This window comes from Equus przewalskii, chromosome 5, assembly GCF_037783145.1.
Source record: "Equus przewalskii isolate Varuska chromosome 5, EquPr2, whole genome shotgun sequence".
Classification (NCBI taxonomy): domain Eukaryota; kingdom Metazoa; phylum Chordata; class Mammalia; order Perissodactyla; family Equidae; genus Equus; species Equus przewalskii.
This window is the reverse complement of record NC_091835.1, coordinates 86,051,550-86,068,438: the sequence shown is the minus strand read 5'-3', so window position 1 is coordinate 86,068,438 and position 16,889 is coordinate 86,051,550. Positions and strand designations below refer to the sequence as shown.

The following is a 16,889-nucleotide window of genomic DNA, read 5'->3' as shown; positions in this document are numbered from 1 at the left end:
TGACGAGGTGCCCTCTCTGCAGAAAGCCTTTGCTGAGTCCTGCCCACCGCTCACGCCAGCAGCGGAACGTGGTCTGTCAGTCCACACAGCATCTTCTCACTCCGCGTCTGCTGGCGCTTTCTCCTTTCCACCTTGTGTCATGGCTATTTGGGACTCGTCTCCCCTCCTAGAGGCTACAGCTAATGTGTTCTTCACCTCTCTGCTCTTCACAGTGCGTAGCAGAGCACCTTGCCGATAGTAGGTACTCTTTTCTTAGTGAATGGGGATGTGACCTGAGCCTCAGAAGACAGCTGGGACTCAGAGGTGAAAATGAGAGAGAAGGAAGCGAGGGAGGAGGTTGAGGCAAGTTTCCGTGATGTTCTTTGTGCAAATTATCAGACTTATGGCTTAGGCAGGATGTTTTCTTTTTTTCTTTTTCTTTTTCTTTTTTTTTTTTTTGCTGGGGAAGATTCACCCTGAGCTAACATCTGTTGCCAGTCTTCTTTTGGTATGTGACTGACAGACAGTGGTGTAGGTCTGCACCTGGGAACCGAATCCAGGCCGCCAAATCAGAGTGCTCTGAACCAGGCCCCGGGGCTGGTCCTAGGCGGGATGTTTTAAAAAGCTTCCTCTGAGGCTGAAAGAGGAGGTGTCTGTGGGTCTCAGCCGTGACTTGGTTTGAAGGGAGTTCACAAGATCAACAAGCAGTTACTGTTTGAAAACACACAATTACTGCTTGCCTCAAAGGCCAGTTCTTCCCCGAGCCTCAACAATCTTCGGGTTGACTTTTTTCTAATGCGTCCTCATCTAGCCTGTCGTGACTTGGCTGACATCTGTACCCCTGGACGTGCAACAGGAATTCACTCAGTGGTCACAGATGCTGAGCATTTCAGAGTCGGGGTGCTGGGGATGAGGACCCTACAGCAGGCCTGTGTCAGGGGCAGGTGTGAGTTCTGAATCAGAGTGACAGGCGCTGCTCTGGGAGGGCCGACTGGGGAGGGTGCATGGCCCCCAGAAGCTCGCCTAGGTCCTGGGTCCTTCCTGAGCTGGGAGAATGATCTACTCGGCACGCAGGGCCAACGTCACCAGCTGTGCAGGCACACGGGGCGCCAGGCTGGGAGGGGCCCGCACCTGGCTTAATTCTCTGCTTTCACCGTCTGCAAACTCTTAATAATATTTTGAACAGGGGGCATCACATTTTCACTTGGCACTGGGCCCGGAACATTATGTAGCCAACCCTATCTACAAGGTTTTTGAGCGAACATACAATTCTAATTTGGGGAGGCACAGGAGGTGGAGAAGAGAGGAAAGGAGGAAATTTTTGAGACCACGTAAAAACCCAACAGTGAAACGAGGGGTTTTCCCATTCGGTGTTCTTCAGGTCAAGCGTGATTGTCTTTTTCCTTATTTTTTTAACCCTTTTGAGGGATTAATGGTTATTGCCGTCTGAGAATTCTTGCTGTATTTTGTGCTACGGTCAATAGAACAATGGACCGTCTTTTTAAATTTAATCATTATGAAGGCTTTTGACTCTTGGAATGAAAGACGGTGGTCTGGATTTAGGTTTTCAAGTTCTGTTCTGGAGCCTGAGGCTCCTCAGAAATCCCTGTGGAAAGGGAGTCGCCCAGCGCTGACCCCGGTGCACGCTGAATTCACAGGGTGCACAGTGCACGCTGACAGACTGGGCACCTGAGAATTCTTCTTTAAATGGCTCAGCTGCTAAAATTAAAATTCAAAAACTACTATCTAAATTTAATAACTGTCCATATTTAACTTTAATAAGAATTTTTAGGGAACAGCAGCAAGAAAATTTTTTTTAAAACTACTACTTGAATGGTACAAGGTAGCTTGCTAGCATGTAACTAGAGACGGTGGGCGTGCAGGCTGGGCCCACAGGGTGTGGATATTAACCTGCACGGTTGCAGAGCTGCGTTTCTTTCAGACCGAATCTTTTCCTCGTTGTGTCACTCACCCCCACTCACTGAGTCCCTCCCGAGTCAGGCAGGAGGAACTGAATGACCATAAGCACAGGGGCGGCACGGCTTGGTGTACACGGGAGCGAGAGCAGTTTCGGTGCTAGAAGCTCGGTGTGCGAGCAGGGCAGGCAGGCAGAGAAGGGAAGGGGGGACAGAAGCCAGAGCCTAGAGGGCGACAGGCCAGCACTGCCCGTCTTCACCCCCTTCCTGGGAGAGCAGCATCCACTGAGCAGTTACCCCGCCGGCCACGGTTCTGGGTGGGTGCATGTTTCGTCTCATTGACTCGTTGCAGAGGCCACGAGAAGCAGTGGCTTCACTTCCCCGCTCCACAGATGGGGCGCAGACACGTCGCGTGACTTGCCCACGCATGTGCAGATCTGGGAAATAGACCTTGAATTCAGGCAGCCAAGCTGCACTTTTAGCCTCTAGACTCTCTGCCGCCTTCTCTCTGACTGCTGCCGCCTGATTCAGTGCCGGCCTGGGCATCTGTGTGTCAGTCACGCTGGCCCTGGAGATTTTCTAGAGGGACAGCATTTTTTTTCTTTTTTTTTTTTAGGAAGAATACCTTTATTAAAGTTTTCACTTCATAATCATTCTTTCTTTCTATTGGAGGTACACATTTTAAGTTTTTATTTAAGGTGTATCAGCAACCAATAAATCTGTGGTGGAGAGTTAACCTATGCATGGCAAAATACGTAAAATACATATTCCTTTGTTTCATAATAAATAAACCTGTGGCATAATAAAGAATAGTGCAAACTACCATTGAAAAAGTTGTATAAATAAAACAACTCATTATAAATCAGAAATATTTTGTTCTAATAAGTTTACGATACATAAATTATCCCCCCAAAGTTTATACCTTATCTTATTTTGTCTATTTGAAATAGCTTTGAAAGTGGATAATATGAAAATCAAATAAACTTTAAAAATGTAGAATTATTTTATATTCAAGTTTTATGGTCTTTTTCTTTATAAAGGAGGGGTCTGCATGTTTCATCTTCACCGTAACAATCTGAAGACAACATTGAAAGGCTTTCAAAGTGACAGCACCATGCACTGTACTAGCAATATAATATATCTATAAACTATATGTAATCTCGTCAACACAATGCAAAAATGACATGCAGGAAGAGTCCTGGTTTTCACATTACGCTATTCATTCAAGTAAGCTTAAAAATATATTTTCCCATTTCCTTTCCTTTTTTTTTTTCAAATAAACCATGGATCATAAACGACAATCTTTCACCAAACTGTATAATATAATTCTTTGGTGTGCTTTGAACTCTTCCAGGAAAAAAAAAGGGATGATGTCTGAAAATAAATTAATTCGACTGTACAAATAAGAGTGTTCACATACAAATTATTAACAATGACAAGACTACATCACCCACTCACAGAACATAAAACAAATTTCTACAGACCCTGGGGAGGGGAGTCTTCAGGGTCTCTGAGGATAAGATAGTGCCCTTTAGTATATTGGTATGATGTTTGTGATGGACTACATTTTGCACACAAGATGTGTTGTACCAACCGAAAATAAATTGACTAAGACTTATTGTCCTGGGTCCCTGACCTTTTTCATCCTAGCTTGACAGCTCTGGCAAAGGTCACACATTCATCAGTGTTTGGTGGTAACTATAAACCTTTTAAAAATTTTAATATGTCTAGCAACTCCCTCCCCTCTTTTAATGTAAATCATACACTTCACACACTGTCATTTTCAAATGGGCTAGAGTTCGGTGTGCTCAGTGCTCAGGTGGAAGAAAATGCAGTTTCAGGCAATGAATAATAAAGACTTTTTAAAAGGTTGATACAACAGTATAAAAGAAGGGTTGGCCTGTTTTAAAAACAACAGCTTTCCCAAAAAAATAGGCATGTTGCCAACATCCCACCTCCTTAGGCTTGCCTGTTAATTTTGGCATCCCAAAAAACTTAAGATCTAAAACATGGACATAGCAAAGAGGCAGCATCTGAGATTTCAGATTAAAAAAACAATACCATAGAGGAAGAAGAAAGCACTTGATTTCTTCTATTTTATAAAATATCACAGTTGTCTATCGCAGCAGCCTTTTCTTCTCTCCACTTTTGCTTGAACAATCACAGTAGCACAATACATGGAGACGTATGAAGGTTGCTGCCTCATTATTTTTTTTCTCATCATTCAAGCAGGGTAATGAAGAAATAATCCTGTGTAAAAATATTGTGTTAAGGTGAGATCAGTAATAAAAGAGTGGAAATTAAAAATTACAAGTATTAGGACTTAAAGGGTTTTTACAAATATTTTTGGACACAGGTACAGTCCAAGATCTGTTGGCCATGCAGCAAGTGTGTGGTTGACAATCAAGAGGCCTTTGCAGAAATAGGGCCCAAGGAGGAGGCAAAGTGGCTCCAAAGAAGCCCACGTTATGGTGTCAAAGGCATTCTCGAGGCGCTCCAGGAAATGCAGAGAGCCTTGCTGCTGCGTCGAGTTCTGACTGAATGCTCTTTCTCTTCCCTTCTAAAAAATATATATATTGCATCGGTAGTATGTATCTTGATTAGCTAATCTCTCCATGCATTTTCCTTGGTACAATTTGCTCCCAGCCCTGTCCCCCTGCAACGTACAAGTCCAGCTTGGTGGTTATCTTGTTTGTTTTCTAAGGAAAAGAAAAGCCCAAATATCTTAATTAAATTAATTAAATGTACAAACACCATAGGGTTTCATACTGAATAAATAGGGCTCATTAGACCCGGCGGCACGTCTGAGTCACGGGTTTGTCTCAGGCTCAGCATTATCTCAGGTTAGGATATGGTCCAAGGACTCCCACCTCTGATTTTACTTATTGTTATGACTAATAAATTCTAAGGTATCGTCCGCACAACTTCAGAGTTCCCGTACATCTCCTCATCTTCAGACTCAGAAGTGATTCCGTTTCTGGAAGGTGTGTGGAGGTGGCTGGGGGCCCCACTGGCCTGGCAAACGTACCACTCATTGAGGTTGGTCACCTGAGGGGAGAGAGTGCTAGAGCGACTCCTGGTTGGGTCCAGCACAGGGGACAAGGGGGCACCCACTGGAGTAACCGAGGGCGCCTGGAGAAGGTGGTGGGACTTGCAGTGAATCTGCATGTGCTTCCTTAGAGAGCTCGGGTGAGTGTAGGATTTGTCACAGCCTCGCATCTTGCAGTAGTAGGGCTTGTCGCTGGTGTGGACATGGGAATGTTTCTTTCGATCACTGCCGTTGGCAAACTTTCTGTCACAGCCATCAAACTCACATTTGAAAGGCTTTTCCCCTGGATGAGCGCGCTTGTGGATCTTGAGGTTCTCCGAGCGCGCAAAGACCTTGCCGCAGCCCGGGAAAGGGCAGCGAAAGGGCTTCTCGCCGGTGTGCACGCGGATGTGGTTGGTGAGCTTGTATTTGGCTTTGAAGGGCTTGCCCTTGCGCGGACAGTCCTCCCAGAAGCAGACGTGGCTGCTTTGCTCGGGGCCACCCATGTGCTCCACCGTGACGTGGTTCACCAGTTCGTGCATGGTGCCGAAAGTTTTGGAGCAGGGCTTGGCGCCACTGGCCGGGGGCGGTGGCGGTGGTGGCGTCTGCCCCTAGAGGGACAGCATTTTAACTTTTAAAGTTTCTCAGAGCAGGATCTGGCAGGCAGAAATTCCTTTGGTGATCTGTGAGAGTTTTTTCCTCGAAAAACAATCCAAACAAAGTTTGAGAATTATTTATTTAGATCTCTGAGCTAGTTGGACCCAAAGGAGCTGAGAAAAGATGTCTTACGAAGTTGTGCAAAGTGTCTCTCCTCCTCCCTTAGAGCCAGACAAGATCCAAAACCTGCACTGCCGGCCTCAGAACTCCACGGCCATTGCCTGTTCCTGGATCCCGCCAGACTCCGACTTTGACGGGTACAGCATTGAATGCCGGAAAATGGACACTCAAGAGGTGGAGTTCTCCAGAAAGCTGGAGAAAGAGAAATCTCTGCTCAACATCATGATGCTCGTGCCCCACAAGAGGTACCTGGTGTCCATCAAGGTGCAGTCGGCCGGCGTGACCAGCGAGGTGGTGGAGGGCAGCACCATCACCATGATAGACCGTGAGTGTCCGGAGGTGTGCCCCGGCGCCTCTCTGTCCTGCCCTGCAGGCTGCCCCGTGAGCGGGCTCGCTGTCACTAGGACGGGAGGACCCAAGGGTTCCAGGAGGCGGAAACATGGCTCTGTGTAAAGGAACCAGGCGGCAGACAAGTTAAAGGATCTTAAAGTACTTGAATGAATTAGGATTTAAATACATCACTTCGCCCGCGTAGTTAGAGCTAATGGGCTCTTAAGCAGTTTGACGTCCCAGCTTCAGGAAATCCTGCTGGGGAGCTGCCTCTCCCGCTATGTTTGAGGTGCCGCTGGCAGACGGCTTCCCTTCGGGGAGGGGGAGTTTTCTTAATTACAAGCTTTAAACACATGCGTGCTCACGCGCGCGCGCACACACACACACACACACACACAGTCTACGCCCACGAGCAGAGACCCTCCTCTCACTGTCTGCACGTGAAGGCAGAGTCGTGACCTTCTTGCTCCCCCCGTTCCAGGGCCCCCGCCTCCACCTCCGCACATCCGCGTGAATAAAAAGGACGTGCTCGTCAGCAGGTCTTCCATCCACTTCACTTTCAACTGCAGCTGGTTCAGCGACACCAACGGGGCTGTGAAGTACTTCACGGTGGTGGTGAGAGAGGCCGAGGGTAAGTGACACGAGCCACCTCTGCTGCGGGGTGCAGGGCCGCTTTCTCAAAGGCCTCCACGGGGCTCCTTCTGCGACAAGCTTTTAAGAGCAGAAAAGTTAGTCTTTCTATCATTCCACTTTCTCTCTGCGGGATGCCGGGAGATGTAACAAAAACTGGCTCAGAGGCTCTTTCAGCAATGAAGGCTGTTATCTGCCGGGTTTAATTATTGAATGAGTGAATAATGATAACAGCAACCACAACAATAATAATGACATCACTTGCTGAGCCGGGACCTCGTGACGGCGCTGTTGGAATCGCACTGCGTGTGTTGGCCCGCTGTCCTCCCCACCACTCGCTCAGCCCTGCTCACCACTCTTCTGTTCTGCCTGCCTCAGCTGCCTTCCCCGCCCCGTCCCAAAGACCTCAACCCATCACACGCTCCCAAACCGCCCAGCAATCCGCAGAATTACTCAAAACCTCGGAAGAGGGAGAAGTTGATCGTGAAAAGCATTGTCCTTTCTCTACTGGATTTGCAACAGCATGTTTCTTTCTCTAGCCCATTCGACTATTCAATGTCCAGCTAATTCCTGCGGACCGGGCAAAGACCAGGTGGTAGTTATAACAGCGTCCCACGCAACCCCCGAGTGTGATCTTTAGAGTTTGTTATATTGGCACTTGTCAAACACCTGCAGGGGTGTTGTATGTGGGGCACACGTGTCCCCAGAAAGTCCAGATCACACAAATGCCGGTTATGGCACACGTGCTGAGCCTAAAGGCAAGTTTCCTTTTCAGCCACTGCCAGCAAGATAGTATTTCCAAGACCCACTCATTTTGAGCAAATTTTATTAGAGTCCAGGGTGCAATGAACCCAACAGTGCCACTCCTTGAAGTTCATTGTGGATGGTGTTTGATTTCTATAATATTTACCTTCCTAATTATGCTTTCCTCCAGCCAACCTCAGACTCGTCGGCAGTGCCAAAACACGCAGCAGGCTGGGTGGACAGGGACGAGTTCTGGGGCATATTCCACATGTGGGGCCAAATCCAAGCCGGGATTAAACTGTGCTCAGGGTGGCAGAGAGCTGGGCCTCGAGCAGTCATCTGGCCGGGCGAGGCTCGTGGAGCGTGCTCGGGCTGCTGCCTGGCCTTGGACTTGATTCCTCTTATCTTTCCCCATTTCCCAGGCCACAGGGGTTTCCTCATTACCTCAGCTACAGTGGGTACTGGCAAGGTGGAGGGCTGACCGAGTGGGCCGACTCTCACAGTGGGAGTCTGGGACACATTGTCATTTGATTTCTGGGCTACGCTCTCGCACACACACTTTATTTCCTGGAAAAGTGATGGTATCTGTGTGTGTATAAAATTTTGTATATACACACTTTATTTTTATTTTTTATGTTAGAAAAAGTGGGCCAAAGTTAATTTCATTGGAGAATTTCACAGCGTCCTTCGAGATCACAGATTCTGCACTCTGGGGATGAGCAGACACAGTGGGTGAGGAGGCAGCCTGGTCACTCCAGTCAGCAGAAGGGCCGTCCTTCACTGTGGGTTTTCTCGCTCCAGGCAGCGACGAGCTGAAGCCGGAGCAGCAGCACCCTCTGCCCTCCTACCTGGAGTACAGGCACAATGCCTCCATCCGAGTGTATCAGACCGATTATTTCGCCAGCAAATGTGCCGAAAGTCCTGACAGCAACCCCAAGAGTTTTGACATCAAGCTCGGAGCGGAGATGGAGAGCCTGGGTGGGAAATGCGACCCCCATCAGCAGAAATTCTGTGACGGACCGCTGAAGCCTCGCACTGCCTACAGGTTAGATGTATCCCCATCATTTTGCTGGAGGGGACAGGCTCCATCGCTGGGTGCTCAGCTGTCTGGGCGTCTGAGGCACACGAGCTCCTGTAGATTAATAACCTGCACCACAAGACAGCCCTGCGCTGTGTGGGTAATTTATAAAGGCCGCGTTCCTGCCTCCACTCACAGGTGATGCGTAAAGAGGACCTTGGCGTTTGTGCAGAAGTTCCAGTCCATTATGTGAAGAGCTGAAGACTCCTAATTGATTGTTCTTTCTCCTAGAACTTCCTTTAGTACAAATTTCCCAGCTTAACGATTGTGAAAATGTTCAAACAGAAAGATTGAGTTTAGGGAAGCATGAGGTCTTATCTTCCACTTTCAGTGAGGTCTGGAATTACACTTATTTATTTACCTTCTAAAGCGTAAAAACATGGAAGCGCTCTGTGACCTCCTGAAGGGTAGGCCCTGAGTGAATGGGAGCTCCTTTCCTCACGCCCAGACGGCAGCTGAAAAGCAGCCGCTGGTGGGCCGTCCAGGAAGTCCTGCTGTGGCTGACGCCCTCCAGATGCAGGAACGGCAGTGCCCTCAGCCTGCACGGTCTTCCGGAGAGCAGGGACAGCAGAAGAACGGTCTCCCAAGCAGGGTCCTCAAGAGGGTGGGGACCTGTGCTGCTGCCTTGGGTGCAAGGATCCAGGCATCCAAGATTAGTACTTCTGCGAAGGCCGTGCCTCCTCTCTTGGGTCTTCCCAGAGCTGACAGCCAGCCAAGACGGCAGCCAGCCAGGTTCTCTGTGGGCCAGCGTGCACTCTTGTTGGCCGGTGCCCGGGTCTTATTGACTCTTACGTATTTAAGTGTCACCCCTGAATCTCAGCAGAAGCTTTCCTGCTGGCTCCAAAGGGAGACCATGACGTGCCCTCACCCCTGAGCGCATCCTTAGCCCTCCCCTCGCGTCGACAGAGGCAGGCCAACTGTCTTCCTAGAACAGGGTAGTCATCGCTCCTTACCTTTCAGTTACCCGAGGTCCGCCGTGGTCCAAAAATATTACCTGGAAAATTCCAGAAACAAACAATTCGTAAGTTTTAAGTTGCGTGCTGTTCTGAGTCACGTGATGAAGGCTCATGCCCAGGAGGTGACTCATCCTTGGCCCAGCGGATCCGCCGTGTCCGCCACCCGCCCGCGAGTCACTTAGTAGCCGTCTGGGTCGTCAGATCCGCTGTCGCGGTATCGCAGTGCTTGTGGTCAGGAAGCCCTTATTTTACTTAATAATGACCCAAAGCACAAGAGTCGTGATGCTGGCAATTCCAATATGCCAAAGAGAAGCCGTAAAGTTTCCTTTAAGTGAAAAGGTGAAAGTTCTCGACTTGGTAAGGAAAGAAAAATATCGTTTACTGAGGTTGCTAAGATCTATGGTAACTTTTATTACAGCTTGTTGTTGTAATTGCCCTACTCTAGTATTAGTTATTGTTGTTAATCTCTTACTGTGCCCAATTTATAAATTAAACTTTATCGTAGGTCCGTATGTATAGGAAGGAACCTGGTCTCTCTAGGGTTTGGTTCTACCCGCAGTGTCGGGCACCCACCGGGGGTCTTGCAACGTGTTTCCCACGGACCCGGGGGGACTGCAGTACTCGCTTTGGACAGCATCTCCGTACAGCTCCTTCTGCTCAGGACTCACGACAAAAAGGCTCTCGCCCCCCCAGCCGAGGTCGGCACCTCGAGAGTAAGCACACAAACTTCTGAGTGACGTTTGCCTCAAGAAGAGGCCGTGAGAGTCCGCCTGGAGCAGCTGAGGTCTCGACAGAGCGAAGGAGAAATTTAAGCGATCAGAACGCTGGGTCCTTCTGTTCTGATAAGAGTCAAGAAACGCCTCAGTTCCTGGTCACTTGGGCTCCAGGAAGTTTGAGCAGAAGCCCCCCGAGGGCTGTCTTCTCCTTGTGAGCTGGAAGGTCCAGGCTGCTTCTGTTGGTTTGCTGCTGGCGGGAGGAGAGAAGCCGACTCGTGGCTGCCTCTGAGAGACTAAGGAGCTGCAGGCGGCCCCCGCAGACGAGCCTGGCAGCCCCCACACACCTCGCGGTCCATGGCGCTGCCCTTTTCAGCTGTGGGGCCTGTGGCCCCCACTGTCTTCATCCACAGAACATCAGAGTCGTCCTGAGGACAAACGTGGCAACGGATTGAAGCCAGTCACGTCCGTCAGGATGAGGGTCTGCCGGGGTTCCCGTTCACTTCCAGGCGCACCCACCCTCGCTGTCTCCCTTCCACTCACCCCACGGCTCTGTCTCCCGCCACTTGCCACGTGCACCCTGCCCCCTGCTTCTCTTGGCTCCTCAGAGCCCCCCCAAACGGGACATGGCTCTCTTACACCTCTGAGCCTCTGCACTTTCTCTTCACTCGGTTTCGGATGCCCTCCACTCCCTTGTCTGACCCAGGAACTCCTATGGACACCCCAAAACCAGCTCAGCCCTCAACTGGCCCCGCACCACCCTGTCAGCCACAGCCAGGCAGCTGGCTCAGCTCCGTTCCCACCCCAGCCTGCACCGGCTAACAACCAGCCTATTGACCCTTTGTTGAAGTGCATGCTCCTTCTCTGGCCTGTGAGAGCTCAGCCAGAGATGGGACATCGATTATGAGATGATACGGCATGGCCCTGGCACCCAAGAGCCACCCAGCAAATGTTTATGAACAACTAAGAGAACGCACCAAGATGCTTTATGAAAGTCACACATTCTTATTATAACGCAATCAACTCACGGCGCACAGATCTGTTTTTCTAGAACACAGCTTTCCTTATTTCTCCATAACACATTTGGTTCAGACTTGTGAAAATCATCCCAGGCAGCCAGTGCCTGACAAGAGAAGGTGCTCGGGGGACCGCAGAGCACGCAGGGAGCCACATCCCAGAGCCGTGGCTCAGTGCCGTCTGCATCCTCCATCTCAAGATGCTGTCTCCACCATGACCCTCAAGGCATCAGGTAGATGGGAAAGAACACGGAAAAAGAAAAGTCAGAATTGGAGAGAAATGGGAAACGCTGAGCTTAGCTGATGTGCAAGCTTGAGGAGTCAGTGAAGGCAATGTGCTCCCCTTCATCGTGGGGGTCCCCTCACCCCGCAGGTGACTAGCGCTGTTCCCTGGGGAAGGGGCCGCCCGAGAGGGTGAGAGGCAGCTGGAGGTTTGGAAGTGCCAACCTGGTCTTGTTTCTGTTCTAAAGAGAACGGCAACGTGGCCACACCAGGTGGTCAGCTTCTCTTGACCTCGTTTTCCTCAAATGAAGGAAACTGAACGACAAGATCTGTGCTTTAGACTTCTGATTCTGTACGCATTTAAAGTAGAAATAATTGCTGTCGGGTATCTGCGCATTAACATAATCTTATTCCTACACGCATACAGAAAACAGGTCTGCAAAATACAGGCGGAAGTGAGGGAGGACCCAGACAGTGCAGGTGAGGAAGTGCTGTGAAGGTTCCAGAGGCTTCCTGGAGGAGGTGTCGTTTTAGCCGTGCGTTAGAAAGTAGGGAAGGATCTGAAAATGTGGAGACCGGGACCGGAGGAGAGTCAAGGGACTGGGAACAGAGGGGGTCAGCGCAGAGGCAGAAATGCACAGACCCTTTGGAGGAGTGAATAGTCCAGTTTCGGGGTGGGCATGGAAAGGGGTACTGGGGAGACGAGACAGGAAGACAGGAGGGGACGGGATTCTGATGGGTGCTGAGAGCTGGTGTCCACTTTTGGACAGGGCTGTGAGCACAGAGTTCCTCATGACCCAGTAACTTTAAGCCAAGCCTCTCCCAGGTCATCGTCTCCTCCCCGGTCCCTAGAGGTCCTCATTTCTCTGGACCTGGTTCTAGTCTGCACCTGCATCTGTGAAGCCTAGAATTGTAGAGCAGAACACGTCAAGGTGTCATATCCAATTCTTCACTGTACAGATGAGGAAACTGAGGCACAAAGCACTTTAGGGGCCATTCCACTCATCAGCAACAGAGCGAGAGCTGGACCTCAGACCCTCTGCTTTAGACCCAGCCCTTTTCATCCCTCTGATAGAACTCTGCTGTTAAACCAAGAGGAAGCCAAGAGGAAATGAGAGAAAGAGATCTAGCCTAGGAGTCAAGACGTGGAGTTTGGTTTTCTTGAACCAACTTTCGCTGTGACCTGGGAGGAGGCGTCTGAGCCTCAGTTTCCAGAGGATGCAGTCAGCTTCCTTATACTACTGTAAAGCTTGGAGACCATCTTCTGGGCCATGTTTGTGCAAGCACTTCCACACTTAGAAATCACTGCACGAGTATAAAGAATTCAGGGCGAATCTTCCTCAGCAAAAAAAAAAACACCAAACCAAAGCAAACAAATGGACAAACTCCATGTCCCTGTGACGTGAGCCCCCGAGTCAGTTCCACTTTCAAGAAGAAAAATAGTCACGTCTGTTTCCTCGTCCGATGGCAGACTTCCTGAAATTGAAGCAATGGCTGCGTTCCTCTACGGCTTCTCTGCCTGCGTCCTGGTCAGTCACCTCGAATGATCTCTAATGCCTCCTAAACTACGTGCCCAGAAGAATTGGGAGCTGCCTCGAGCCTGGGCCTGACTTGCCCCGAGAGCGTGAGCGCAGGTCCTGTGTTGGGACCAGAGGCTTCATCCAGGCTGAGACGACAGCTCTGTGTCTTAGGAGCTGCATCCTGCTCGCCTGTGGAATTCAGGGCCAGCTGGTCTCCAGGCACCGTCCTGCATGGCCCCATGGACGAACCCCATAGCAGCCTCCTGTCCACGTGGCTGGACTGACCCCAGATGTCACTGGAGGGTTCTGAGCCCACATCTCACCATCTCTCTGAACCCAGTACAGCCCAATCAGGCTCACCCTCTCTCTCCATCCAGCTCTCCCCAGGTGACCTGAGCTCACATCTTGTAGCCGTCCTCGCCTCCACCGTCCTCCTCCTTTGGGCCAGCCTGCTCTGCTCCCTCCTCTGCCTGGAATGCAGGCATGGCCCCTCTCTCCCCTCCCGCAGGTGCAGTGTCCTCCTGTCAGGACCTCCCCTGACCTCGCCCGCACACCCGACATTGCTCTCCACCGCTCTCTCTGCCCTTTTCCTTTCACAGCACATGCCACCATCTGGCGTATTAACTTTGTGCATTGTGGTCGGAGGATGGAGCCTCTGGGGTGGTGGACATCTCCAGTCCCTGGGACAGGGATGGGCACAGAGTAGGGCTCAGGAAATGTTTGATGAATGAATGAGAGTGAACGCACGAACTCAGGTCTGTCTGATTCCGTAATTCGCATCCTGCCCCGCACACATGCTGACCAGGTGCCCACGCTTTTGCCCCTTGAACACATGTTTCCATCGGCCCTGCCCTGGTCACCCACTGACGTGCACTCGACGAATGGGTTATCTTTTCAGAATCAGCATCCGGGCGTTTACGCAGCTGTTTGACGAGGAGCTGAAGGAGTTCACTCAGCCGCTGTACTCAGACACATTCTTCTCCCTACCCATCACCACCGAGTCAGGTGAGCCCGGCCCTGCTGTCCCCCCGTGGGCCCCCAGCCTCCTGTCACTTAGGGGGCCTCTAGGATGGGGCCTGCAGATGTGGCTGATGTGGCATATTTATTCTCACCTGGAATTTAATCTTATGTGACCACAGATTGAGGTGGATTGGAGAAATTGTACAACTTCTGTAGGAATAGACTGACGGGATTATAGAAATGCCAGCTTTTTTTTTTGACTAAAAATGAATTTTTAAAAGCAGTGGATGAAAAACATCCACATCAAAGCTTGCATAGGGGCCACCTCGTGGCGTAGCGGTTAAGTTCACATGCTCCACTTCGGCGGCCCAGGGTTTGCTGGTTCGGATCCTGGGTATGGACCTACACACCACTCATCAGGCCACACTGAGGCAGCGTCCCACATAGGAGAACTAGAAGGAGCTACAATTAGAATCTACAACTATGCACTGGGGCTTTGGGGAGAGAAAGAAAGAAAAAAAAAGAGAGACAAAGATTGGCAACAGATGTTAGCTCAGGGCCAATCTTAAAAAAAAAAAAGAGCTTGCACAGGTCAAAACATTAAGTAGATACAAAAGGCTTTCAGGGGCCAGCCCTGTGGCCGAGTGGTTAAGTTTGCGCGTTCCGCTTAGCAGGCCCAGGGTTTCACCGGTTTGCATCCCGGGCGTGGACATGGCACTGCTCATCAGGCCATGTTGAGGTGGCGTCCCACACAGCAGAACCAGAAGGACCCACAACTAATAATACAGAACTATGTACTGGAAGGTTTGGGGAGATAAAGCAGAAAAAAAAAAGGCTTTCAGTCATAACTGGCAATGTGCATATTCATATACATAGAAATGCATAGAAAAAAACGACAAGGAGGAAAACACCACTGTACTAACAATGGATATCTCAAAGTAATGGGATTATAGGTGGTTTTTCCCTTTTGCTTTTATATACTGTTTTTACACTGTGAAAAATGTTAACATAAAAGACTTTACATAAACTTAGGAAAGAGACCTCTAGTATGTTATGGGAAAGCGTGAGTGACAGACGCAGCTCGGGTCTCCTGGCCCTTCTCGTGGAGATGCGGGACGTGGCCTGTACGCGGAACAGTTTACCCAGTCCTCACTCCACCCTTTGAGAAGCAGACACTGTTATCCCCATTTCACAGGTGAGGACCTGAGGCACCAAGAGGTTGAGTAACTTGCCCGAGATGGTACAGCTGGGATTCTGGCACCTTCTACCAGAGCCCTTGACCCCTGCCCTGCACGGCCTGGAACTTCCACCTGAAGCCGAGAACGGCATCACTTTTCGGCATGTTGTTCCCTCATAACATGATCCGTCCCGGCCTTTCCCTGCAGCCGGGAGCCGGCAGTGCTTGGCGCAGGAAGTTCTTCCTTGGAGCTAAAACAGTCTCTCGTGCTGCTCGAGAAAAGATGACTCAGCCTCGCAAACACTCCCGTCTATTTAGGCCAAATATAGGCATAATCTCCCACTTTTCAAACCAAAAAGGGATCAGAACACAGTTAAGAGGATTTAGATGTGTTTGCTTATCATTTAATGTTAAGTAGGGGCTTTGTAAACACAATTCTTTCCTATCTGAAATACTGTTATAGACCAAAAATTGTATGTAGTCCAGTAAAGGAAGATGGTAAATATATATTCAGAAAAAGAACGCTAACCACATGAAAGGAAAGATGATTGTGTTGGCTGGATGAGTCTTGAAAAGCAGCACTGAATAAACAAACCCACGGGCTTAAGAAGCACCTTCAAAGATGGGCTACTCCATAGACCTAAATGTAAGAGCCAAAACAAGAAACCTTTAAAATAAAACATAGAAGTAAATCTTTGTGACTTTGGGTTAGGAAATCTTAGATTTGATACCAAAAGCACAAGCAACAAAAGAAAAATATAGGTAAATGGGATTTAATCAAAATGGTAACCTTTTGTGCTTCAAAGGCCATCATGAAGAAAGTGAGGACAACCCACAGGATAGGAGAAACTATTTGCAAATCACGTGTCCACTAAGACTCAGGTATCCGGGATATATAAACAACTCTTACCTTATAACTCAATAATAAAAGATAAGTAACATTAAAAAACAGACAAAGGCCATGAATAGACATTTCTCCAGAGAAGATAGGCAAATGTCAATAAGCACATGAAAAGATGCTCAACATCATTAGTCATTAGGGAAACGCAAACCATAACCACAACGAGATACCACTTCACGCTGGCTAGGATGGCGATAATCAAAGACAATAACAAGTGTTAGCAAGGACGTGGAGTGAGTGGAACCCTCGCACGTTGCTTGAAATGTAAACGCTGTCACTGCTTTGGAAAACAATTCTGTGGTTCCTCAAAATATTAAACCCAGAGTTACCATCCAACCCAGCAATTCTACTCCTGATTATAACCCATGAGAAATGAAAACATATGTCCACACGAAAGCTTGTACATGGATGTTCACAGCAGCATTATTCATAATAACCAAAAAATAAAGATAACCTAAATGTCGGTTGATGGATTAATCGATAAACAAAATATGATGTAGCCACAAAAGGGAATATTATTCAGCCATAAAGAGGAATGAAATACTGACACAAGCTGCAATATCGATGAGCCTTGAAAACATGCTAAATGAAAGAGCCAGTCACAAAAACCCTCATGTTTATGATCCAATTTATATGAAATGTTAGAACAGGCAAATCTGTGAAGACAGAACGTAGATTAGTGGTTGCCAGGAGTTAGGGAAAGGGTGGACTGGTGAATGACTGCTAAGGGCCAGGGGTTTCTTATTGATGAAAATGTTATAAAATTGAATGTGGTGAAGTTTGTAAAACTTTGTGATTATACTAAAAGCCATTGAATTGTACAGTTTAAATCGGTGGTATGGTATGTGAATTATATTTCAATAAAACTGTTTAAAAAATGGGTTACTCATACCTGTTCATAAACCCCCATGGCAGCGTCAGACCAGATAATAGAAATGAGAT

The 16,889-nt window shown here is 48.8% G+C and overlaps 1 protein-coding gene across 8 annotated transcripts in view; it reads left to right on the top strand.

Moving 5' to 3' along the window:
• Positions 1-16,889, top strand: part of PTPRB (protein tyrosine phosphatase receptor type B) — a 106,038-nt gene that overhangs the window by 69,243 nt on the left and 19,906 nt on the right. For 7 of the 8 annotated variants that reach the window (XR_011540564.1, XR_011540563.1, XR_011540566.1 and 4 more), the window contains 4 exons: positions 5,747-6,025; positions 6,512-6,661; positions 8,206-8,449; positions 13,808-13,914. Coding sequence is in view for 4 of the 8 variants with exons in the window: in XM_070622062.1 (XP_070478163.1) it covers positions 5,747-6,025; positions 6,512-6,661; positions 8,206-8,449; positions 13,808-13,914 (780 nt within the window). In the remaining 4 variants the exon portion in view is untranslated. Of the gene's footprint in view, positions 1-5,746; positions 6,026-6,511; positions 6,662-8,205; positions 8,450-13,807; positions 13,915-15,064; positions 16,829-16,889 lie in introns of those variants that run through there. The other variant, XM_070622063.1, reaches the window with a different exon arrangement.